This window comes from Terrapene carolina, unplaced genomic scaffold (assembly GCF_002925995.2).
Source record: "Terrapene carolina triunguis isolate 2854851 unplaced genomic scaffold, T_m_triunguis-2.0 Scaffold58, whole genome shotgun sequence".
NCBI lineage: Eukaryota > Metazoa > Chordata > Testudines > Emydidae > Terrapene > Terrapene triunguis.
In genome coordinates this window covers 112,211,980-112,237,246 of record NW_020664409.1, presented here as the reverse complement: position 1 = coordinate 112,237,246, position 25,267 = coordinate 112,211,980, and the positions used below count along the sequence as shown (strand labels likewise).

The 25,267-nt window shown below is 59.8% G+C and overlaps 1 protein-coding gene across 1 annotated transcript in view; it reads right to left on the bottom strand.

Moving 5' to 3' along the window:
• The window catches only part of CPSF1 (cleavage and polyadenylation specific factor 1), a 33,523-nt gene extending 8,530 nt beyond the window's left edge, over positions 1-24,993 (bottom strand). Inside the window, exons 1-23 of the mRNA XM_026647093.2 lie at positions 24,818-24,993; positions 18,840-18,867; positions 17,753-17,886; positions 17,121-17,201; positions 16,159-16,310; positions 15,167-15,313; positions 14,386-14,525; positions 13,251-13,361; positions 12,953-13,046; positions 11,913-12,000; positions 10,924-11,049; positions 10,213-10,264; positions 8,508-8,602; positions 7,801-7,875; positions 6,983-7,063; positions 6,157-6,246; positions 5,759-5,869; positions 5,087-5,228; positions 4,583-4,761; positions 3,794-3,930; positions 3,214-3,388; positions 2,152-2,358; positions 1,240-1,329 (exon numbers count right to left, since the gene is read on the bottom strand). Coding sequence (XP_026502878.1) covers positions 1,240-1,329; positions 2,152-2,358; positions 3,214-3,388; positions 3,794-3,930; positions 4,583-4,761; positions 5,087-5,228; positions 5,759-5,869; positions 6,157-6,246; positions 6,983-7,063; positions 7,801-7,875; positions 8,508-8,602; positions 10,213-10,264; positions 10,924-11,049; positions 11,913-12,000; positions 12,953-13,046; positions 13,251-13,361; positions 14,386-14,525; positions 15,167-15,313; positions 16,159-16,310; positions 17,121-17,201; positions 17,753-17,886; positions 18,840-18,867; positions 24,818-24,961 — 2,679 coding nt within the window. The 5' untranslated portion in view covers positions 24,962-24,993. The remainder of the gene's footprint in view (positions 1-1,239; positions 1,330-2,151; positions 2,359-3,213; positions 3,389-3,793; positions 3,931-4,582; positions 4,762-5,086; positions 5,229-5,758; positions 5,870-6,156; positions 6,247-6,982; positions 7,064-7,800; positions 7,876-8,507; positions 8,603-10,212; positions 10,265-10,923; positions 11,050-11,912; positions 12,001-12,952; positions 13,047-13,250; positions 13,362-14,385; positions 14,526-15,166; positions 15,314-16,158; positions 16,311-17,120; positions 17,202-17,752; positions 17,887-18,839; positions 18,868-24,817) is intronic.
• Between the last annotated feature and the right edge of the window lie 274 nt (positions 24,994-25,267).

Genomic DNA, 25,267 nt, shown 5'->3' with positions numbered 1-25,267 from the left:
GTTAAGAACAATTTTTCTCCCTCCTCCTTGTAACCACCTTTTATATACTTGAAAACTGTTATCATGTCCTCCCTCAGTCTTCTCTTCTCCAGACTAAACAAACCCAGTTTTTTCAATTGTCCCTCATAGCTCATGTTTTCTAGTCCTCTAATAATTTTTGTTGCTCTTCTCTGGACTTTCTCCAGTTTGTCCACATCTTTCCTGAAATGTGGCGCCCAGAACTGGACACAATCCTCCAGCTGAGGCCTAATCAGCGCGGAGCAGAGAAGAAGAATGACTTCTCGTGCCTTGCTTACAACACTCCTGCTAATACAGCCCAGAATGATGTTCGCTTTTTTTGCTATAGTGTTACACTGTTGACTCATATTTAGCTTGTGATCCACTATGACTCCCAGATCCCTTTCCGCAGTACTCCTTCCTAGGCAGTCATTTCCCATTCTGTATGTGTGCAACTGATTGTTCCTTCCCAAGTGGAGCACTTTGCATTTGTCCTTAGGTTGAAATTCAATATTTACTTCACACCATTTCTCCAGTTTGTCCAGATCATTTTGAATTTTAATCCTATCCTCCAAAGCACTTGCAACCCCTCCCAGCTTGGTATCGTCCGCAAACTTTATAAGTGTACTCTCTGTGCCATTAGCTAAATCACTGATGAAGATATTGAACAGAACCAGACCCAGAACCGATCCCTGCGGGACCCCACTCGTTATGCCCTTCCAGCATGACTGTGAACCACTGATGATTACTCTCTGGGAACGGTTTTCCAACCAGTTTTGCATCCACCTTATAGCAGCTCCATCTAGGTTGCATTTCCCTAGTTTGTGTATGAGACGCTCATGCAAGATGGTCTATGAGTCTATGGTATCAAAAGCCTCACTAAAGTCAAGATATACCACGTCTACCGCTTCCCCCTATCCACAAGGCTTGTTACCCTGTCACAGAAAGCTATCAGGTTGGTTTGACACGTTGTTCTTGACAAATCCATGCTGACTGTTACTTATCACCTTCTTATCTTCTAGGCGTTCGCAAATTGATGGCTCAATTATGTGCTCCATTATCTTTCCGGGGACAGAAGTTGAGCAGACTGGGCTGTAATTCCCCATGGGGGACACACTCCCATTGGCGGGGAGGGCGACTAGGAAGCAGGACTTTGGGGGGCGCTTTGGGCCCCCCCCCTCCGTGTCAGCTGGGCCTGACGGCAGGGGGACACATGGGGGGCCTCAAACACTCCCCCGTTACCTTCTTAAACCGGACTTTCAGGTTACTCTGGCCCAGCTGGGAGTCGTGGCTGAAAGCCTCGTAAATCAGCAGCTCCTGGTCCACGTGAACCTGCCGACGGGACGAGAAGAGCTGAGACTCCTGCCCCTCCCGTGCCCACCTGGAGCCCACTCCTCCCCCCTACCCACAGGTCACTCAGCCCCAGCTCAGGGCAGCGGAGCCGGGGAAGTGGCAGGAGGTGCTGTGAGGCCGTGCTGTGAAAGGAAACCTACCCAGCGATCGCAGGGTTGGAGTAACCCCAGTGGGTCCGACCCCCAGGGATGGGCAGGCCAGTCCCCCTCCGACAGACACCCCAGGGACGGGCAGGCCGGTCCCCCTCCGACAGACACCCCAGGGACGGGCTCCCACCACTGCCCTGGGCAGTCAACTCCCAACCAGCGCTCCCTTGTGCAGCGAACGTTATCTTAATATTCAGCCTATGTTTCCCTTTGCTCCATCCCCTGCTCGTCGCCCCCCCCCCACACGCTGGCCAGCCAGAGCACTACAGCCCCATCCCCGCTGTGCCCCCCCAATACACTCACGCTGGCCGCCCCTCCCAGCTTGGTATCGCCCGCACACTTTGTAAGCGTACTATCTGTGCCATTGTCTAAATCGTTGGTGAAGATATTGAACAGAACCGGACCCAGAACTGATCCCTGCGGGACCCCACTCGTTATGTCCTTCCAGCATGACTGGGAGCCACTGATAGCTACTCTCTGGGAACGGTTTTCCAACCAGTTAGGCACCCCCCACCGCAGTAAGCAGCCATCTGCGCCCCGCCCTGCAGCCCCCTCGCTGCGCCCCTGCTTGGTACGTGCACACAGAGCCAGGGAAGCCTGCCCGGGCAGCGGCACTGCTCCAAGGGTAGCAGTGAGCGCCCATGACCCAGCTCACCAGCAGGTACGGCCGGCTCTGGCGATTGCCCAGTGCCACCAGCAGGACCTCCTTCACCAGGGGCATCTCCCCCTGCCGCGTCACCTCCTCCTTCTTGGCATCGCCCTGGGCCGCGGGCTGCCCGAACGAGCTGTCCACCAGCACCCGCTGGCCCATGGGGAAGTTCTTCACCAGGAAGACCAGGCGCCAATCAGGCAGCTGGTAGATCTGCAGGGAGAGAGACAGCAACTGAGCTAGGCAGGGGTCCATGGAGGCTCCTCATAGGAATCCCCACATGAGGTCAGAGCAGGGTCTGTCTAGCCCACTCCCAGCTGTCCTGAGGAGTTGCAGGGACCATCCCCAGATAACAGCCCCTGGAGAAATGTCTCCCAAGCCCCCTCCCTCGGCCTGGCTCAGACCCTGGAGTAGGATGGCTGGTGCTGTTAGTCTCATAAGCCATGGGAACGTCACGGCCTTTCTACGCTCTTGGATTCAGTCTTGTGGCCAGGAGTTCCACAGGTTAATCACACGTGGGGTCAACATGATTTCCTTGTCTCAGTTTAACAGCTCCCCTTTAGGGCCCCTGCACACTGGGCCAAGAGAGCGATTTCATGCAAGGGGGAGTCCTAGAAACCCCCCAGAACAGGCCCAGCAGCAGCAGGGGGGTCACGGCTCAGTGGGAATGCTGTAGCCAGCCGACTCTTCAGGGGAGTCAGAGCAGAGCTGAGATCTGGCTGGGACTCACCTCCCAACTCTGGGGTAACCACTAACTAGGGCCTCGGTTTCACACCTCACCCACCAGCAGCAGAGCACCTTCCTGGGGGTCCCCTGGGGTCAGCGCCCCCTAGTACCGCACTGGGGCATTAGTCAGCCCTGACTCCGGGGGGAGGGCACCTCGTACTAAGCCCCCCACCCCACTCCCTGCAGGCCGTTTTGAACCCGGAGGTCTCCCATCCAAGCCTCGACCAGACTGAACCTTGCTTTGCTTACAAGCTCCAAGGGGCTCAGCACTAGGTGGGCAGGGGCTGCTCTCCAGGCAGTGCCAGATCAGGCTCCTTCGGGAGGGGCTGGCCCAGGCCTTACCTCCATGGCTCCGTTCTCCCGCACCAGCACACACCAGTGCGTGGGCTCTACTTTGGACTGGTGGGGGTCCCTGTCAGCCAGCGGGAGGCTGCTGCGGCGCGGCTCCTCCTTGGTGGGGCTGAAGAGCAAGCTGGAGTCCCCGTAGAGCATCTCCTCCTCGTCGTCCACCGTGTTACTGCGCCGGGTGGCCGGGAAGCAGGGAGAGGCTGTTACGGGGGGTCCGGGCACCCTGTCACGGCGCTCCTCCCCGCCCTGTGCACCCTCTCTCGGCCGGGAGTGGCAGGCGCAGAACATAGGGATCGCTGCCGATGGCTCACCTGGCACAGAAGCAGCGACCTGGAGGGATGGGGGGCTGCCCCCAGCTGTGCCCTGTCACACAGATCACCCACCCTCATTCCCTATGCTGCTCATGCAGACACGGATCCTGTCCCCCTGCCATGGGCTGCTGGGCACAGCTCGACTGCCGCTCCTGGCCGCTGGGCCAGGACAAGCAGCGCTAAAGCCACCCTGCCACGTGCGCCTCTCCCCACCGATCTGCCCGTCCCTAATGGCCAGGGAAAGGCCCCAGCCTCTCTCGTACCTGATGTCCTGGATGACGGTCTCCACCTCCGAGTGGCTCCTGAGGGAGAGCTCGTCCCTGGAGCTGGTCGTCCTGCTCTCCGTGGTGAACATGCCTCTGACGTCGCGGTACACACACAGCGCGATCACCTTGGATTGCTGCAAGGGAGAGGCTGCAGGTACCACCTCGCACAGTGAGGAGACGCCCAGGCTGTCCCCAGCCCCTGAGCCCCGTGGGCATGTGACCATTTCTGACTTTTAGGCCTCATTACTTGGACTCACAATCTCTCTCTGTGTCGTTAATAAACTTGTTTTACTGTTTTATTTAATCCCGTGTGTTTAAACCGAAGCGTCGGAATAACTATTTGAGATAAACTGGCATATTCGGCCCTTAAAGGAAAGTATTTGTCCTGCCCAGGAGCTGGGCAGTACAGGACGTACATTTCTGGGAGAAGATCTCGGACTGGGGGTGTGTTGGGGGCACCCTGCAGCGTAACCCAGGCTGGCGACCCAGGTGTGGCTGGCAGGCTGCAATCCCACACACACATTCAGGGGGTGGCTCACATGCTGGCAGGCTGGATGTGGGCATTGTGAAGCAGCCAAGGCTGCAGGGCAGGGCTGACACAGCTCCCCATTGGTCTGCACTGTACCCTGGTACGTCGCACATGCGCACCCCGACCGACAGCACCCGGGTGTGTCCCTCCAGCCCCACCCCGAGGGACAGCCCCAGTGTCACACACACACACACACACACACAAGGACGGGGGCATGCAGCCTGTCCCCGACAGCAGCACTGCCTGCTCAGACTCACGTGGTGCAGCTGGGGCTTCTGCAGGGTGAGCCGGTGCGTCCTGCCCCCGTACGTGTCGCTCTTCAGCACGAACATGGTCACCTGGCCCTCGGCGCTCATGATCACCACGTAGGGGTCGGCCACGGCGCAGTGCACGATGGGGGAGCCCAGGTCCACAGGGATGAAGTGCAGCTGATTCACTGGAAGACAGAGCCACCCAGCTGAGCCACGGCCATGCCCAGGGCCACAAGGCTCAGCCCCAGCCCAATCCAGCACCCCCCTTCAGATCGGAGCAACGGGTTCCCCCAGCCCTGCATCCTCCACATGGGGAATAGACTGAGGAGGCCCCACTCCCAGTTCAGAATGGGGGGCCATGGAGGACCCCGGCATGCACCAGTCCCGCCAGCACCGGACACTGCAGATGGCCCCAGCGACCCGGTCCCAGCGCGGTGACCGGGGCAGGCAGGCAGGCCTGAGGGGTTGGCAGGAAGAGACGTGGCAGCTTTGCCCACCCGCGGTGCCCACCTCCTTCCAGCAGCCGGATGCCCAGGGGCGACACCTGCACGATGTAGCGGTTCTCTCCGATGTTGCCAGCGAACACGGTGGGCCCCTGCGTGGCAAACCCGCTCGTGTCCAGCTCCATGATCTCCTGACCCGTCTGCAGGATCTACGGGGCACACGACCAGAGGGCAGTCAGAGCGGAGCCCCTACACTAACCCGCCTGCCTGTCGCCTCAGCAGGCAGACAAGGAGCCAACCCTGCCCCTTTACAAACGGGACAGGTACCGGATCGCTCACCCCCCAACGCAGCCACCTCTGAGGTGGAGCATGCCAGCTGATTAACAGCGCCCAGCAACACCAGGGAAGGCAGGAGAGGAAGCTCCCTGTGTCCCGATGAACCCGGGGGGAAATCAGGGAGCTGGAACAGAACGATCCGAGCTGGATGGGAGGTTCACGCCCCACATGCTGGGAAAAGGGCCAGGGCCTATGTTCTCTCTCACCCGAATACGGCCCCTGGGTCACCCGCAGCACCCGGGTTCCCTGCGCCTGGCCCGTGAGGTCTGAGGAGCGAGGCAGTTTGCTGCTGGGGCGCCCCAGAGACCAAACCGACTGCATGCGCACTCCGGTGCCATGGTGCCTTGGGGACAGGTGCCTGGACTGGGCCCCCGGCACCGCGTCACACTGCCAGGGCCCTTACCATGGTGGAATCCTCGCGGCTCAGGATCAGGAAGCCGTGTCTCTTGCCATCGTCCTCAGGTTCGGGGGGGCTGGGCTCCTTCTCTGCACTCTCCCCTTTGGCACTCTCGTCCTGCAGGAGGAGAGAATGAAGCCGGGCCCCGGGAGCACACGGCACCCCCCAGCCCCTAGGAGCCGAGCCCAGCCAGGGGCCTTTACCCCAGCGATGGGACGGGGCACTCCTCCAAGAGGGAGCGCCTGACTCGCCAGGCCAGACACAGCTAAGGAGCATGCTGGGATCAGCCTGCGGGAACTGGGGCTCGGCGGAAGCCAGCAGAGGTGCCAGGAGCTCTAGGGGCAGGTGGCTGATGGGCCAACCCAGAGCCTCCCCCTCCACGCCGCGGGCAGCCACCCACTGACCTCTTCCTTCTTCTGGGGCGAGATCACGGTCCACATGTCGTAGCAGCCGGGCAGCTCAAAGGTCGTCACCACTTGGGGGCGGATGCTTTTCTGTTGGGAAGAGGCGGAGGCTAGAACTGCAGCTTCCCAGTTCCCCCAGCCCTGGCGGGAGACGCACTGAGACGACCCCCATTGCTCTTGAACGCTGGCGCGGAGCCCAAACTCTGCCCAGCCGAGAGCCGCCCCTCGCCATGTGCACAGCCCAGGGAGCCGCCTGCAGAGACCACGCAGCGGCCACGTGGCTGCGCCTTTAGACCGGAAAGAAGGGGCCACGCGCCAGGCAGCCCTGCCGTGACAAGCTCCAGACGCCCCCTTCCACCTAGCCAGCACGTGGGGTGGCAGAGCTCACTCCCCTGGCCCTGCCTCCTCCTCCCCACCCCCTCCCTCAGGCAGGGCCCGTCTCTGCCCCGCTGGGGGCTCCCCCTGCAGGGATCCCCTCCCATAGATCTGCAGGGCAGGGATGCGTGAAGCCCAGAGCCCGGATGTGGGGCCTTCGCACGGTGACAGCCCTCCCCATGCCACACTCAGACCAGCCAGGGCTCACACGACACCCTCACCCCTGGGCACAGACTCTGCCTCCCCTGCCTGTGCCAGGCTCACTCCGGGGCACGGACATCACCCCCCTGCTGGCACCAGGCTCCCCCGGCACAGATGCCCACCCCTTCCCCCCCTGCTTGCGCCAGGCTCCCCCTCAGCACAGATGCCGGCCCCTTCCCCTGCAAGCGCCAGGCTCCCCCCAGCACAGATGCTCCCCCCACCGCACCCCTCCCGCCGGTGCTGTGCTCACCTGCAGGACAGAAAGGGCCCCGTTCTTCCCGAAGCCTGAACAAACCACAATCTCCAGGTCTGGCTCCGGGCTGTTCTGAAACTGCAGCCATGGAGAGAAGCAGCGGATGTCAGGAGCTGCCCCCACTAGGGACGGAAGCCCCCTGTCCCCACCTCCAGGACTGGCTGCCACAAGGGGGAAGTGCCCTGTGCTGGAGGGGCTGGCACCGAGCCCTGGGGCTGCTGTTCCAGTGTGCTGACGGCTCCACACACCCCAGCCCCCCATATCCACCCCCCCTTTGCCCCACTGGTCCTCACTGCCCCACCTCTCCTCACGGCCCCCACTGCCTTGGCTCCGCGGAGCACTGCGGGAGCCCTACTCTAGCTCCTGCACCCATCCTATCAGCGTCCCGCCCGCCCGTCCATCTGCCCTGCAGCGACAGGCACTCGGGCGGGCAGTGGGCTGGGAACGGCCATTGCAGGCGACTTGGCCTTGCAGGGGGTCAGCCAGGACAGGAGGGATCAGCTGGACTTGCCTTCCCAAAGCAGCCCAAGCACTGGCTGTTCTCGGGGGCAGAGGGAGACGAATGGGGCTCGGAAGGCCTGGGAGGCCTTGGAAAGCATTGTCAGCTCAGGGCAAATGCCACCCTGGCTCAAGCTGCACAGAGCACAGCTCTCCCGGAGCAGGCCGCAGCCCAGGGAGACTCCAGATCCCAGCATGCACTACAGCCAGGCCCCCTGGAGCACGGCCTGCTGGGACCCGTAGTCCCAGGGCCGCGCTGACGGTGGCACGTGGACATGAGGGGGGCAGAGCGCCTTTGGCTCTGGCGCAGTACGCACCTCCTCGGACAGGAAGGCGGGCTCCCCCATGGCTGCATTGGCACAGGGCCCGATGTTGAGGATGCTGTCGCACACCTGCAAGATATAAGAGGGGGTCAGCGCCCTGCGCGTAGACCAGGCCGGGAGAGTTCGGGGGGGGGGGGGGGGGTCAAGGGACTGGAAATGGGAAACGGGGCTTTCAGCCTCGGGACAGCAGCTCCAGCCCAGCCCCAGGCCCGGGGGCCTGGAGAACGGGACACAGGGCCTGCCCCCCTAGGGCTCCAGCTCCAGCCTGGCCCCAGCCACCACGGAGCTGGTGGGGATCAGCCCGGTTCCTATGTGACAAGGGTCAACAACACCAAGTCACTGGCCCCGGCTCCCCCGGGGGCCATCTGCAGGGAGGGGCCATGAGGGAGCGCTCCCTCCCGCAGGGGGTCAGCGTGGGAGGGGAAACAGCCCCTGCATTGCCTGGCCGGGGCCCTGGGCGTGTCAGGCTTCTGGGGAAGTGCGGGGGACTCACCCCCTGGGCTGACACTGATGAGCACGCGGAGTAGCCTAGGGACAGCTCGGCTCAGGGGCAGAGCTCAGTCCCTAGGGGCAGCAGGGGCCTGGGTCCCACCTAGCTGCCTCCAGCCCCCCCAGGCCGCTGGGCAGGGAGCCACAGCTGCCCCCCCCCAGCCAGAACAGCAGGTCCGGGGTGTTCAGGCAGCTCCAGGCAGAGCGCGTACCTCGAAGGAGTAGGTGGCCAGCTGGGTCCCGGACTGGGCCTCGCTGCCGTACACCTCGATCTCATCCACCTCGTCCTGTGGGGCCGACTTCCCCCCTGCAACACAACAGCGAGCCGGAGCCTGGGACGGAGCCGGGGCAGCGCTGTGCCCCCCGTACTCCTGTCCCGAACCACGCCAGCCTCCTGCGCCCCACTATGTGCCCCAGCTCCCCCGCCCTGAGCCATACCAGCTGTGACACTATGAGTGTGATATAATATGTCATTGAAAGGTGACAGGGCCAGAAAGAGTTAATTACCTCACAGACTGACCTGACCCAGGGCCCAACTTTAGAGACTGGTTAGGAAGATCTGTAAATGAACAGAGCTTTGAAATGCAGCCGGCATTGTTAGAGGTAGAAGGGGAGGTGTTTCCTTAGGTCTTGTGATGTAAGCAAACAAGTCTTATCTATTGCTATAGCTTTAATTCAAAGATCAAAAAAAGGAGTATTAACATGTAGGAAGACACTTGAGTGAAATAGTATTATTGTCTCTATGGCCTGGTCCCCACTAAGCCCCCACTTCGGACTAAGGTACGCAAATTCGAAGTACCTTAGTCCGAACTTACCGCGGGTCCAGACGCTGCAGGAAGGCTCCCCCATCGATGCCGCGTACTCTTCTCGCCGAGCTGGAGTACCAGCGTCGACGGCGAGCACTTCCGGGATCGATCCCAGAACATCGATTGCCTGCCGCCGGACCCTCCGGTAAGTGTAGACGTACCCTATGTCTCTTTGAAGGTTGTGGTACCTGTATCTGAACTGTTTAATGGATCAATTACCCTGTGCTAATTGCCAGGATGTTTGGGAGAAGGAGAGTTAAGCCTATTGTTTTCTCAGGCAGAAAGGCTGCTGGAAATGTATAAAAACCCTGGGACACGATCCTACTTCATCTCAGATCTGCTTTGGGTTTCAAGAGGGGGAAACCTTAACCCACAAGGATTGAGATCCCCAGTCATTGACTGGAGCCACCCTGAGCATGGACATTGGACTATAACCTCTGGACTATTTCTAAAAGGACTTCTGGCAACTACAAGCTCATCTCTGCTATGTATCTGAACCTCAAGAATTGAATTTGAGTCTGTCTGTATATTGATCTTTTAACCAACACTCTCTCTCTTTTCTTTTTTAATAAATTTTAGTTTAGTTAATAAGAATTGGCTATAAGCGTGTATTTTGGGTAAGATCTAAGTTATAATTGGATCTGGGTATGTGGCTGATCCTTTGGGGTTGGAAGAACCTTTTCTTTTACATGATGAGATCAGATTTTCAGTAATCAGCATCATATCTGACGTGTGTGTCTGGACGGAGGCCTGAGGCTGGGCACTTTAAGGGAACTGTGTTATTTGGACTTCTGAGTAACCAGTGAGGTACTACAGGAGCTGTTTTGTGCTGGTTGGTAAATCTAAGGATTGGAATATCCACCAGCGTTTGCGATTTGTCTGCCCCGTTTTGTTTGCAGTTCACCCTAATTGAGTGACCTCAGCTGGCTCCCACAGACAGCACCATCACACCAGCCTCATGTGTCCCCCGCATAGCCCGTACCCCCAGCTCCCCTGCCCTGAGCCTAGGGCTGGGCAGCCGCTGCCAGGCACCCCCGGCCAATCCTGGGACGCAGAAACTGGCTCGGTCGGACCCCTTTGCGCCCCCGACCCCGAGGAGGCGCCCACCTACCAGCCCAGTTCCCGGATGACTCCGACCTCTTCTTCTTGACAGGGGGCTCCTCCTGTGGGGAACAGAGCAGTCAGCGGTGAAGGGGCTGACCCCCCCACCCCCACCTCTGGCCCCGAGCCAGGGGGCTCCAACCGTTCCAGTCACTCTGCGAATGGGAGGAAGAATGGGGCCATTTGCCGCTTGGTGCTGATGGCCAGGCCAGCAGTGACCCACAGCAATAGCACCCGGGGGCCACTCAGTGGGAGAAGCTGGGGGCTCTCAGGCCTGCTGTAATGGAAGCCACAGCACATGGGTACGAGCCGGACCCCTCTCTGGCAACCTCTGGAGAGGCCAGGGACCAGCTGGAGACAGACACCTGGGCAGAGAAAGGGTGGGCAGGCTGGGTTCGCCTGCCCTGCTGCCCGCCGGGCTGTCTATGCTCTGGGAAAGGGCTGAGCCTGGTACCTCTTCTGGAGCTTTCATCATCTCCAGTTCCAGCGGGAGACCACAGGCCATGGGGCTAATGGCTACTAGCTCACAGAGCCATGCTCTGGGGCCCCTCGCCACGCTGACCCGCAGCAGCCGTTAGGCCAATCCCCCGACGGATGGCGCAGCAGCAACGCAGGGAATGCAGCCAGGCTGGCTTGGGCCACAGCAGAAGCCCAGGAGGGGCAGGGTGGGGAGAAAAGCACATGGAGGAGGAAGCGCCCGCAGGCCCTGGGCTGCCCTGACCTGCTTGTCGGCCGGGTCCTTGGCGACATTCACGGGGGGCTCCTGCAGCTTCTCCGTGTACTTGAGGAGGAGGGAGTTACCGAGCCGCGAGCCCAGGAACAGGTAACCCGGCTCCATTGTGATCATCTGAGGGGAGCAGAGAAATTGACGCTCACAGATCCGCCCCTGCTCCGCTCTGGGACTCAGACACAAAGGGGATGGCCACGCGGCCCGCGCCAGCCAGCCAGCCCACCCCCGAGCCCGGCCACGCAAAGCCCAGCCACGCGGCCCACGCCAGCCAACCAGCCAGCCCCCGAGCCCGGCCACGCAGAGCCCGGCCATGCGGCCTGGGGGCTGCCCGGTCCGGACTGACACTACCAGCAGCCATGTAGATGCTGCGGCTCAGGCTGTCAAGCCAACACAGCTCTTTTTAGAGCGGCAGCGCAAGCCTGAGTCTGTGGAGCCAGGTTTGGTGCCTCGCTGCCGCTGGCTGTGCAGACGTGCCCTGCAGAGGGCATTGGAACCAGGCCCGGGGCCATGAGCTCCTCCGAGCCCTCGGAGCACATGGGTCACTCGCAGGGACACTGACACAGTCAGTGACTGATCCCCCCAGGCCTGGCCTGACAGCCCAGCACCCACCTGCTAGTGCACAAGGGACCCACAGCAGCCCCTGACGGCCCAGTCGGGCTCAGCCCTGCTGACCGGCATTGCTCTGGGCACCAGTGTCCTGCCCACATGGGACGCCCCCACCTGCTCCCCCCATTGGGCCGCCAGTTCGTCCCCAGGCACACGACCGAGAGCACTGGGAAGCACGGCACCTAGCCCCATGGCCCCCATCTGCCCGCTGAGGGTCTCGGTAGCCCGGCTACCCGGGCAGAGAGAAAGGCACAAGCCTGGCACAGGGCGAGAGCTGGGATCCCACCTAGCCAGGTCCAGGAGAGTCCCCAGGCAATTACTAGCACCCCCGTGACAGGCCCCCCGGGAGACCCCTCCTCGGCCCAGCGGCTTACACAGGTGGTGAGGACGCTGGCTGCTGCCTTGTCGAAATGGAAGGAGCGAACGCTTCTCATCCCGTCTGTGATGAGGGTCAGGACGTAGCTAAGGAGAGACAGGGAGAGCGGTGAGGCCAGGAGTTTGTCCTAGGCCCTGCAGGGCTGCTCTGGGCCAGCTGGAAGCTCTGAGAGATGGCCTCCGTGATCAGCCCCCGCCGCGGAGCCGGGCACGGCTCAGGAGCCCGGGGAGGGGCCAGGGCAGGGCACCCAGGGGCCGAGCTCCACAGCAGATCAGAGCTCGTGCCCTGCGTGGCAGAGGCGGGGGAAGCACACGGGGGCAATCGACGGGGGAGGGGGAACCGCTGCATGGGCACGGATCATGCTGGCGAAGTCACAGCGAGAGCACCAGGGGTGAAAGCTCCACACAGGGGAGTTTCTAACTCCGTGGAGACTGGCAGGAGAGCGAGTCAGAGTCAAACAATGAGCTCCCCAGAACCGCAGGCGCCTGCTGGCCGTTCTCCTAGCCACTAGTGTTGTCTCTCGCCCCCCTGGGGTCCCCAGAGGCCACGCCGAGCAGCGTGGCTGGAGCCCACCCGTGGGCCTTCGCCCATCCCTTCCCTCTCAGGGGCTGCCTCACTGTGCACAGGTTCGCCACCCAGCGGCACCTCCGACGCAGCGGGCCCGTGCCACCATCCCTGCCTCACGCACACGCAGGGCAGGGACTGGCCCAGGGCCGCTGAGGAGAAATGAACAGACCCAGGAGTCCTGCCTCCCAGTCTTCCACTCTAGCCCTAGACCCCGGTACCCCCTCCCCGCCACAGCTCCTACGAACCTGCAGCTGCTTGGGGGGGGGGGTGTCCCGCCAGCAAGAGAGGGCAGGCTCCTTTCAAACCCTGGCTATTTAGAATCCGTGCCCCCCCACCCACCCACCCACCCACCCCCGGACTAGGAGCTAGAGGGAAGAGCAGCAGCTCAAAGCTCCCTGGGACGGGCCCAGCTCCTGAAGGCAAGGACAAGAGAGCCGGGCCAAGCTCCCGGGGCCGCCACTGGGGCCTTACATCTCCCCTCCTTTCAGCGAGATCACCATCTTGTCGTAGGAGATGAACGCCGCCTGCGCACAGTCCAGCGTGACCTTCACTCCGTCCTGAATGCCTGCGGAGAGAGAGGGGCCCGCTCAGTGCCGGTGCCCCAGGGCCCAGCTGGCATCTCCCACTCAGGCCAAGATCGCCCAGCCATGGTGCCCATCAGCCCCCTGAGCGCTGCCCATCCCACGCTGACGGGCCCAGGACAGAGGGAGCGCCCCCCTGCTGGCAGCAGCCGAGAGCCGCGAAGAGGAGGAAAGCTGCGCCGGCTTACGCAGGGGGAACACTGTGGTCCCAGTGGTCAGGCTGTTGAGGGACACTCCGTACGGCGGGACGCTCTGGTTCAGATACAGCAGCGAGTTAACGGCGAAGATCACCACGCCTCCTGGAGAGAGAATGAGCCCAGCTGTGAGCGTCAGAGGCGTGGACACCAGCGCGGGGCAGCTCCTCCATGCTAGACTGGAGGGCAGTTTGCGAGGTGGGCGGCTGGCGTGAGACCCAGGGACTCACTGCACACACGGCCCCCCCACGCAGCTCTCCGGGCCAGCCCGGGCGCAGTGAGCTGGAGGCGAAGGGCTCCGGACCCCGGCCCAGAGCGCCCCTCACTGAACCTGCAGTTCAGCCCATTCTTCAGGGAAGGCTTGTCGGGACTCAGGTGCATGTTCCCCGGCGTGAGCGGATCAGCTCCCCTGGGACCTGTGCAGAGCCAGGGAAGAACACTGCTCAGGGGACAGCCCCGGAGCTCTCGCTCACAGGACCCTGCACGAGGCACCCCCAGGCACCCTCCCACCTGGCCAAACTGGGGTAGGTTCCGGCGGTGGGTAAATTAGATCCTAGCCCTGCTTTAAACCCTTCCCCTGGGGCTGGGTAAGGAAGGATTCGCAGAGCTCACGGCACCAGTTACTGGGGAATGGGCTGGGTCTGACCCCTTCCTCTCTGCACCAACCCAAGGGAGAACTGGGGGGGCTGGTGACACAGGCTCACGTCTGAGCTTCAGGGACGGCAGATGGTCAGAGAGGAAGCTGAGAGGAAATGGGGCTCAGCCCCCTCCATATCGCACTCTAGGGGAGTGAATGCCCTGCAAAGCAGGTGCCATTCTATCCGTACGGATGACGAGCGTCAGTCAGTGCCTGCATTAGGCAGACTCTGAGCTGGCCAAGCCTGCAAGGCGGTATTAATGCTACAATCCTGCACTTACCCACCACCCGACGAGCCACATGAAAAGCCCCACACCGCCGCCCAAGCCCCGGGGGTAGGCAACCATTGGACTCGGCTTACAGGGTCTCGAAAAGGCTGAGCGACTTGGCCAAGGCCACAGCAGAGGGGGGACCAAGCCCATGAGTCGTGCTAGTCTCATGCTCTAGCCACCAGGTCGCACCCCACACCTGGGAAGCAGACGCTCGTCTCACCTATTGGCTTGGGCACAGCCAGGGCCTGCGTGCAGTCGAAGGGCAGGTTGCTGAGGGACCAGATGACCGGATGGACCTTCTGCATGATGTTCAGAGAGATGGCCACGATGCTGCACGTGTCCTGGCGCACGGCCACCCGCCTGCACCGAGGGGAAGGAGACAGCAGCTCGCATACACTCCGCCCCCAGGCCTGCTCAGGGAGCCCGGAGCGGGACAGGCCGCAGCAGCGTGAGAAGGGAGCAGGGAGAGATGCCACGGGAAGTGGGTGGAAGGAGAGAACACTTGGGGTGGGGTCTCCCCCAGAAAGCTGGCTGCCCTGTGCTTCAATATCATTGGTCACGTGCTCCCCACCAGCCCCCACGTCCTCCGTTTTCCCAGTGACTGCGTCTGGCTCTGCTCAACTCACCTCTGCGGCGTGGTCTCCCCTGCTGGGTCCCACCTTCCCAGCCCCTCCACGCTGCCCGTCCTCCCAGGAGAGCTACCCCAGGGCTGCAGGTCCGTGCCGGGCACTCGCTGGGATTGACCTGCACTCCAGCTCCGCAGGGGCTGCACCAGCTGCCCCCGGCAGCCCAGAGCCCCCTGCAAACAGAAATGGTTTCCCCCACCACCGAGATGCAGCACAGCACCCCCCGCAGCACCAACTCAGAGCAGAGCGCCCCCTGCCGAGTTGCCCTCCAGCGCCTCCATTCAGCACCGAGCAGGCCCCGCCTTGCATGGTGCCCGCAGTGGGCTGGCCGGGACTCCAAGCTGGCAGCAGCCCGGGGGGGCGGGAGGGACGTACCCTGGCCAGGTCTGGTTGGGCTCGAACAGGATGAGCAGGGTGGGCTCATAGTAGCCATACAGGAACTGCATGTCGATGATGTTGAGCAGCTTCTCGTCCAGCTCCCGCACGTCAATGATATAGCTGGGCAGGAAACTCGATTTCTGGCTGCAATGGGGGGGGTAGGGGGGGAAGAGAGGAGGGAAAACACCGTCACACAGAGAGTCTGGGAGGCCGAGCCTAGCAGGCAGCCCCCCTCTGGCCCAGCTACCCCCGCGGCACCTTCCCCACAGCCTCCAGGCAGTTCCCGGCAGGGCCCCTTGGCACCCCATGCTTGGCCACGCTCCCTCGGACGGGGCCTGTGACCTGGTGGCTGGAGCATGACCTCCCCCTCTCTGAGGAGGAGCGAGGCCTGTGGGGAATACAAGTCTCAGCTCCTTGACCAGAGAGGCGTGGCAGCGCCGCTCCAGACGGAGCATTGCACACCGACGTCTGCAGCCCGCAGGTAATCGGCTCTTTACATGCGCACTGGACCCCCGGCACACTGCCAACATGGCCCCCTGGGCATATCCGCTGGAGAGGGCTGGCTCAGTTCATGCAGCAGCGTCCCGCCCACCCTCACCACCACCACCACAGGGTTCCCTGCCTATTCTCACACCGGTTCTGGTACGTTTCCCAGCCCAGCCAAAGTGTAGCCCCTCTCGCGCCAGGGGGAGATGCTGGGCTTTCAGATCCCATCACCTTCTTGCCCTTTCCACCCCCGAAAACGTGACTCCAGTGGCCAACTTCACGAAGTGCCAGAATCCACCCCAAGGCGCCCTGCGGGTGAGAGCTGGGAGCGGGCTGTCGCAGAGCTCAAGTGCAGGGAAGCCAGGTGGCGAGCGGAATGAGGGGATCCCGTGAGCCAGCAGGGAGCTGGGGACGCTGCCAGCTTTGGAATGGGACAAGGGGCTCTCACCCCGTGCCCACCAGTGCAGGGGGGAGTCCTGCCAGGGCTAGCTCTGGGGCCTTACCCCTCTCCCATGACCCCCTCGTGCTCGTCAGTCAGGGTCTCTCTCCGGAAAGGCAGCACCACCAGGCGCGTGCCGTAGATCAGCATGACCGCGCAGCGCCCGTCTGGGTCCACCCGCACCTTAGGGATGTGAACGTTCTGCACAAAGCCATCCTGGGAACACACACAGCGCAGGGAATGAGCCACCCCGGCCTCGCCAGGGCTCAGGAGCAAACATGCCAACCCAGGGCAGCCCGCGATGGAGCCCCCACAGCCACCTTGAATGGCAGGTCTCCTTCAGACAACCCAGCCAGACAGCACAGGCCTGCCCTGGCGCTCGCTGGGCCCCGGGGCACTGAGCTCCTCCGAGGGCAGAGAGAGGGGGCTGGACAGGGCACGGGGGGGGGGTCACTCCCCCTCTAGCTCTGGGAAGCCCAAGCAGTGGTCTCAGCCTGGGGAACGCGCGCTGTCTCCATTCAGATGCACGGCAGAGGGTCTCAGTCCACACTGGTGGCTCAGACTCAGACTGGATCATCGGCGGCCATGGTGGCAGAGCTGTGCTGGGGGAGGTGACCTGCCCCTCCTCCTGGAGCTGGGCCATCTCCCACGTCTCCTCTGAGGTTAGGCCTGGAGGCGCTCGCCCCAATATCCTCAGCACAGCTCAGCCTCCTCCTTTCACAGACACCCCAGCACCGAGACTGGGGTCCCGCCTCTTCCTGACACGCAGCAGCCTTCGGCCAGCCCCGCGGATCCGCCACCTGCCCCAACACCTGGACTGGGCCCTTTCCCAGCCATTTTTCACACCCATCCCTCGGGAGCAGAGGGCAGGGCTGTCGGGCCAGGAAGGAGCACAGAGCTCACAGCACTGAGTGGGCACGATGCCACAGGGCTAGTGGTTGCCACCAGACCAGCCCCAAAGCTGCCTCCGTGCTGCAGTGGGAACGGGAAGGTGCTGACCCCCACAGCCAGCACACAAGGACCGACCTTTAGCTCAGGCTCCTCAAAGTAATGGAGGGAGAGGGTCTTCAGGTCATGGGTGCCAGGGTCGTATTCCACCACCGAGAGCTACGGAGGAGGAGGAGGAGAAAGTGGGTAAACAGCGCCCCTCGGTTCAGGTGGGCACCATTCACGTATACGGCACCTCCACAGACTTCAAAGGCCTGCAGGAAGCACTTCGCCCAGCCCTGAAATGCAGCCACCTCCTGGGAGGAGTGCCACGGCTATCCTGCACACAGCACAGGCCAGGGCCATCTGAGTTCAGCCAGCCCCTTGGTGTCATGGCCTGGCTGAAAGATGCCCTCCCTCCCCCCCACCCCCGTATGGGACAGCACCCCATGGGGCATTGCCTAGGTATGGACGGACTAAAGAACAGCACCCGAGACATTACCCAGCTCCATCCTGAAGCACACCAAGCTGCTCCCCACGCCTCTGCCCCTCATCCCAGGCCTGACCCACCACTGCCCCTCACTCCAGGCCTGCCGCCCCCAGCTACTCCAGTCCCAGGCCTCTGAACTGGGGCTGGATCTAACCCCTCCCGCCGCTGGGCTGGGGGGATGGATGCAGCTGCTGATCCATTGTAGGAGCGGCCCCCCCCCCTCCACGCCCCCGGAAGTTACCTTGGCGTCCTTGAAGCTGAGCAGGAGAGCGTCCCTCTTGGCCCCCGCCAGCTGCACGCTGGCCATGGACATGACATTGCCGAAGAAGGAGAAGGAGGCCACCAGCTCCAACTTCTCCTTGTGACCTTTGCCCTCTGCATGGGCCAGCAAGACAGAGCGTGAGTGAGAGGCCGAGGCTTAGGGCAGGCCCGGCACGCACTGCAGGGCTCCGCCTGACCCACTTCCACCCCACCCTGCGGAGAGGAGTCAATGGCCTCACACATCTCACCGGCACGAAGCACCCCCAGATAGTCACTGCACACTGCCCCCTCTCAATCCACCCATGAGCCCTCCTTCCAGCCCCAGTGTGACCACCTCGCTGGGCCACGGCCTCTCCCCAGCGACTGCTGCAGTGCTGGGAATTACTCCATGTCCCCCCCACGGAACGTCTCTCCTTCCCCAGGGATCACTGCCCTCACCCCCACAAGTCGGCCAGATTTCACACTTCCTCTCCTTGCCAGCCGCTGATCACTCCATCTGCCTTTCTCAGCTCCCTCCAGTCTGTCAGCACCAAGAGACAGACCCGGGGCAGAGAGCCAGGAGCTGCAGAATTGCACGACTCACAGCTCTTATTCCTGGGGACTCCCGTCCGAAGGCCTGCCCCACTGGAGAGATTAGCTGTCAGGGAAATAGTGACCGATGCCGGCGTGTAAGTGGCTGGCAGGAGGCTTTGGAAAGAAGGCCCCAAGGAGATGCTGCCCATGAAAATTTCCCAGCTCTCAGAATCCAGCTGCAGCTCACGCAGGGGAGGGCAAGTGCCAGCCCCTGGTGAGTGGAGGAGGGCGCTGCTATTGAGTCAGTGCCAGAGAAAACCCTGGAGGCACCAGGATTTCCACAGCAGCTGTGACCCAAAGACCTTCCAGAGTCACACCAAGCGCAGCTTGGATTCTACTTCCACCAGCTCGTGATCTCAACAGGAAACGGAGGCTGTCCTGGGTTCCATCCCTCCTTGCTCTCACCCCCCACATTCCAATCCCGCCCCGGGGCGATCCCAGGAGCTGCAGCAAAGCCAGACTGGCCCACCCCTGCATGCCCCCGTCCCACGTACCTGTGTTCCTGTCTCCTTTAGTGGAGGGCTGGAAGGAAGAGAAAGAGCCGCATCAGTAGCTGCAATCAGACAGCCTGGGTCCAGCGATCCCAGCCGAGGCAGCTGCTGCCCTCCTCTGGGGCAATTAGCCAAGGCATCTCTCAGTTCAATGCCAGAATGACATGAGGCCGAGGGGATCTGGTCCTACTCAGAGGGGCAGCTCCAGAGCAGGCAAGAGATGTAGAAGCTCCCCCCCCACAGCTCTGCCACTGCCCCTCAATCTTGGCCTGCAGATCCCCGTTATTCCTGGGCTTCCCCCCCACCCCCAGGCTCTGCCCATGCCTCTCAAGCCTGACCCACAAGCCTCAGCCCCCAGGCACATGCATCTAAACCCCTTTGAAAATAAGAAGTGATATAAGTGCTAAGTACTCTAGTAACCCAGGCTAACCGAGCTAAGCCGAACACAAGCACCTCTCTAGGTTCTCCATCTAGTCTCTGACTATGTCCCACAGAGTCTCTCTCTAAGATCCGCCCTTCCCTATCCATCCACGCAGCTAAAACTCTTGTGCGGGCTCTCATCAGCTTGTATCTTGATTACTACAACCTCCTTCTCTCTGGCCTTGCTCCACTCATATCCTAGCCTGTCACTTTGAATGGGCCAGATCTCTCTCTTACCGTTGGGGGGAATTCTGCACCACTACACGTGCGCAGAATTCATGTCTCCCACAGATTTTTTCGCTTCCCCGCAGAAAAATGCCTTTCTGACAGGGAAACCACAAGAGCGGTCACGCGCCCCTCCCCAGCAGCATGGGTGCGTTGTTTCAGGCACCCAGAGCAGCCAGTGGGGAGGTAATCACTGTGGGGCTTGGGATGCCCCCGCCAGTGGCTCCTACTCTACGCCGGGCTCAGCTGCTAGTCCCAGCTGGGCTGGGGAGGACGGGACTTTCTCTTCCCCTTCAAAGAGCAGCCGGGGCCAACCCACACCCAGAAACCTCCCCCAGCTGCAGGAAGCTCTGCACCTCCGCCCCCCCACTTCCCGCCCACATTGCTCCTCAGCCACGGGGGAGGGTTCACTGTACAGGGAGCTGCTCCCCCATTTGTCCAACCCCCGTGTATTCGGAACTCCCATACCCAGAACCCATGCCGAGCCTCACCCTGCCCACATCTAGAAAGCCCCCCCATCAAGCTCCACCCCACTGAGCCTCACCCCCTGCATCTGGAGCCCCCTTGCACCCAGAGTACCCCCCACTGAACCCCACTCCTTGCACCCCGACTACGTCTCTCCAAGCACCACCCCCTCTATATCCAGACCCATGCCAAACCCCTTCCCTCTGCATGTGGTTCCCCATTCCTGCACCCAGACCATCCCCCACTGAGTCCCCCGCACTCAAAACCCACCCCAACAAGCCCCCCCCCACAGACCCGGACCCCCACCCACCTTCACCTGGATCCCCATGCAGAGTCCTATTCCCCCTTCATCTGGAACTCCGCAAGGAGACCCTGTGCATCCAGATCTCCCACTCACCTGGACCCCCGACCAAGCCACCCGCACCCAGACTGTCCCACACAGAATCCTCTCACCCCACACAAAGCCTCTCTACACTTGGAACCTGCTGGGCTGAACCTGCTTGCCCCACACCTGGATCGGGGGCCAGGGCTGGGTGTGCATGTGAGACTCTGTCCCTTTTGTTTGCTATCTTGGTGCGCCTGGTGTGGAGGATACTCCTGGGGGAATTCTGCACCACTGCGCATGCGCAGAATTTATGTTCCCCACAGATTTCTTTGCTTCCCCGTAGAAAAATGACTTTCTGACAGGGAAGCAAAGAGAAGCCACAAAAGTGGTCATGTGACCCTCCCCAGCAGTATATTTTGAGGGCTCAGGGCAACCAGCAGAGAGGTAAATCACTGAGGCAGGAGGCGGGACTGGGGAAGACCCGGCTGGTGGCTGCTACCCTGCGCCAGGCTTAGCTGCTAGTCTCGGCTGGAGAGGACGGGACTTCCTCTTCCCCTGCACGGCATCTGGGGCTGGGTCAGACCCATCCCCAGATTTCTCCCCTGGCTGAAGGAAGCTCTGCAAACTTCCCTCCCCCACTTCCTGCACCCATCGCTCCACAGCTGCAAGGAGTGGGATCCCTGTGCAGGGAGCTGCTCCCCCATCCGCTGTGCATCCAGACCCCCTCATACCCAGACCCTCCCGCTGAGCTTCATACCCCCGCACTCAGACCTCCCCCCACCCGATGAGCCCCACTCCCTCTGCACCTGGACCACCCTGACAAGCCACCCACACCCGGATCCCTGCCCCACTGAGCCCCAACCAGCTGCATCTGGATCCTCCACTGAGCCCCCTACATCCATACCCCCCCACCAAGCTCTATTCCCCCCACACCCAGACCCCCCTGCTGCAGAGTCCCATTACCATTGCATCCAGATTTCCCCACCCCACCAACAAGCCCCTGTGCATCCAGATCCCCCCACACCTGCATCCCCCACTGAGCTATCCGCACCCAAATTGCCCCACACAGAACCATCTCAACCCATACCTGGATCCCCCCACACTAGGGTCCTGCCTTGCTGAGACTGCCTACCCACACCTAGTGCACTTGGCACAGAGGGGCACGTCCCTGGAGTATTTCTGGGGTAGGCCTGGTCCTTGTGCTGTGTCAGGGTGGGGTGCAGCCTCACTGCTGAGTCCATGTCCCGGGGGAAACTGCACAATGATCTCCCACCTCTGTGCAGCCAGCGGCCTGTTCTCCCCAGTGCTGTGCTGGAGCCTCCACATTTATTTGATAAATATAATTTGCAGAATTTTAAAATATTGTGTGCAGAATTGTTATATTTTTGGTGCAGGAGTAGGAGGGGCAGGGCCCCAGGGTGTTTCTGGGGTAGGCCTGGCCCTTGTGCTATGGCAGGGTCAGGTGCAGCCTCACCGCCATATCTGTGTCGGGAGGGGGGGGGGGGGGGCACTGCAGAGTAATCTCCCACCTCAGTGCAGCCAGCAGCCTGTGCTCCCCACTGCCATGCTGGAGCCTCCACATTTATTGACAAATAAAATATGCAGAAATTTTGCAGAATTTTAAAATATCGTGCACAGAATTCCCTCAGGAGTAATTTTCAAACGAGCTCTTTTGTGCTTTCTGCCCTGCTGCCCCTCATGCTTGGGAGGTGCTCGCTGTAAACATCCACAGCACTACCTCAGCACCCTCCTTCAAAACCCTCCTCAAAGTTCTCCTTTGCCATGAGGCCTACAAAAACCTTAACAGTTAGGCTGCTGGAGGGCTGAGACCACAGCCCACCAGCAGAAGCAAGAGGAAGACCAAGGACAGGGTAGGCCCACTGCTCAGTGAGGAGGGAGAAACAGTAACAGGAAACTTGGAAATGGCAGAGATGCTTAATGACTTCTTTGTTTCGGTCTTCACCGAGCAGTCTGAAGGAATGCCTAACGTAGTGAATGCTAATGGGAAGGGGGTAGGTTTAGAAGATAAAATAAAAAAAGAACAAGTTAAAAATCACTTAGAAAAGTTAGATGCCTGCAAGTCACCAGGGCCTGATGAAATGCATCCTAGAATACTCAAGGAGCTAATAGAGGAGGTATCTGAGCCTCTAGCTATTATCTTTGGAAAATCATGGGAGACAGGAGAGATTCCAGAAGACTGGAAAAGGGCGAATATAGTGCCCATCTATAAAAAGGGAAATAAAAACAACCCAGGAAACTACAGACCAGTTAGTTTAACTTCTGTGCCAGGGAAGATAATGGAGCAAGTAATTAAGGAAATCATCTGCAAACGCTTGGAAGGTGGTAAGGTGATAGGGAACAGCCAGCATGGATTTGTAAAGAACAAATCATGTCAAACCAATCTGATAGCTTTCTTCAATAGGATAACGAGTCTTGTGGATAAGGGAGAAGTGGTGGATGTGGTATACCTAGACTTTAGTAAGGCATTTGATATGGTCTCGCATGATATTCTTATCGATAAACTAGGCAAATACAACTTAGAAGGGGTTACTATAAGGTGGGTGCATAACTGGCTGGATAACCGTACTCAGAGAGTAGTTATTAACGGTTCCCAATCCTGCTGGAAAGGTATAACAAGTGGTGTTCCGCAGGGGTCTGTTTTGGGACCGGCTCTGTTCAATATCTTCATCAACGACTTAGATATTGGCATAGAAAGTACGTTTATTAAGTTTGCAGATGATACCAAACTGGGAGGGATTGCAACTGCTTTGGAAGATAGGGTCATAATTCAAAATGATCTGGCGAATTGGAGAAATGGTCTGAGGTGTCACGGAGTGTGGGGGAGTCAGCGCCTGGCACCCCTCTTCCTGAGATTCACCGTGACTCTCAGCCAGCCAGTAAAATGGAAGGTTTATTGGACAATAGGAACGCAGTCTACAGCAGAGCTTGTAGGTACAACCCGGACCCCTCAATCAAGTCCTTCCGGGGGGTTCAGGGAGCTTAGACCCCAGTTTGGGGTTCCCTGCGTTGCATCACCCAGCCCAAACAGGAAACTAAAACCAAAACCCTCCAGCAGCTTTCTCCCCCCTCCCCTCTGCCCTCCTCTCCTTTGTTCCGTCTTCCGGGCAGAAGGTGTCATTTCTCCCAACACCCCTCCTGGCTCAGGTTACAGCTCAGGTATCTCCCTGCAAGGGCAGCCGCCAATCCCCAATGTAACTCCCCTGCTCCATCACATGAGGTAAACAGGATGAAGTTTAATAAAGACAAATGCAAAGTGCTCCACTTACGAAGGAACAATCAGTTTCACACATACAGAATGGGAAGAGATTGTCTAGGAAGGAGTACGGCAGAAAGGGATCTAGGGATTATAGTGGACCACAAGCTAAATATGAGTCAACAGTGTGATGCTGTTGCAAAAAAAGCAAACATGATTCTGGGATGCATTAACAGGTGTGTTGTGAGCAAGACACGAGAAGTCATTCTTCCACTCTACTCTGCGCTGGTTAGGCCTCAACTGGAGTATTGTGTCCAGTTCTGGGCACCGCATTTCAAGAAAGATGTGGAGAAATTGGAGAGGGTCCAGAGAAGAGCAACAAGAATGATTAAAGGTCTTGAGAACATGACCTATGAAGGAAGGCTGAAAGAATTGGGTTTGTTCAATTTGGAAAAGAGAAGACTGAGAGGGGACATGATAGCAGTTTTCAGGTATCTAAAAGGGTGTCATAAGGAGGAGGGAGAAAACTTGTTCACCTTAGCCTCTAAGGACAGAACAAGAAGCAATGGGCTTAAACTGCAGCAAGGGAGGGTTAGGTTGGACATTAGGAAAAAGTTCCTAACTGTCAGGGTGGTTAAACACTGGAATAAATTGCCTAGGGAGGTTGTGGAATCTCCATCTCTGGAGATATTTAAGAGCAGGTTAGATAAATGTCTATCAAGGATGGTCTAGACAGTATTTGGTCCTGTCATGAGGGCAGAGGTCCCTTCCAGTCCTAGAATCTATAAACAATACTGACTCAGTGCTTTCTTGTACTCTCCCGTCTGTCTGTATCCATCTGTTGTATCTTGTCTTATACTTAGATAGGAAGCTTACTGAGATAGGAGCTGCATTTTTGTTGTTCGTATAGCCCCTAGCACAGGGGGGTCCTGGTCTATGACTAAGGCTCCTAGGCACTATGGAAATACAAGTAATAAACAATAATAATAATTTACAAACACAGTTCCAGATTTCCTCTTTCCTTTGTGATTTATGAATGAAATTTCCTGGAAGGTGTCCAAAGCTTTTATGTTTTTGCACCTCCACTCAGAGAAGAAGTTCTGAGGTCCCAGGGGTCAAAAAATAGAATGCTTTAATTTGATTAAAACACAAATTGGATTTGAGTTAGGAACACAGGACTGTAAGGGACCTCCTGAGTCATTGAGTCCTGTCCCTGGTATCACAGGCACCCCGTAGACACACATAGATAGGATCTGTAGAAACAGCTGCAGCACAGAAAGACACAGAGGGCTGGGTGGGATTGCTGGATGGTTTGGCGAGAGGACAAGGTACCTCTGAGTCATGGTTGAGCCTGTACACATAGAGCTGAGACGTTCCTGCCACTACCAGGTTGCGCTCCGCGTTGGAGAAGAAGTTGCAGTACATGGAGAACTCCACCCCCGTCGGGGGGTGGGCTTGTCTGTACACTGCATACATCCCTGGGGAACGTCAAGGCCACCAACCTGCCCAGGGACACAAAGGAAAGAGAAAGACAAATCGGCTGTGAGAACCACCGATAACCCCAGGGTTCCCAGAGAGACTACTGCTGTCCCAGGCCCTGCAAGATGGTGAGAGAGCCTAGCGCTGCAAAAGGGTGACATCCCAGAGACCAAGCCTTCTCCCCTGGGCACACCAGATCCTTGGCCATAAGAATAGGCCCTGCCTTGGCAGCCTGAGCCTCCTGCCAACCATGAGGAAAACGTTTCCCCCAGGGAACATCTTCACCCTGCTCCTCTGGGGGAG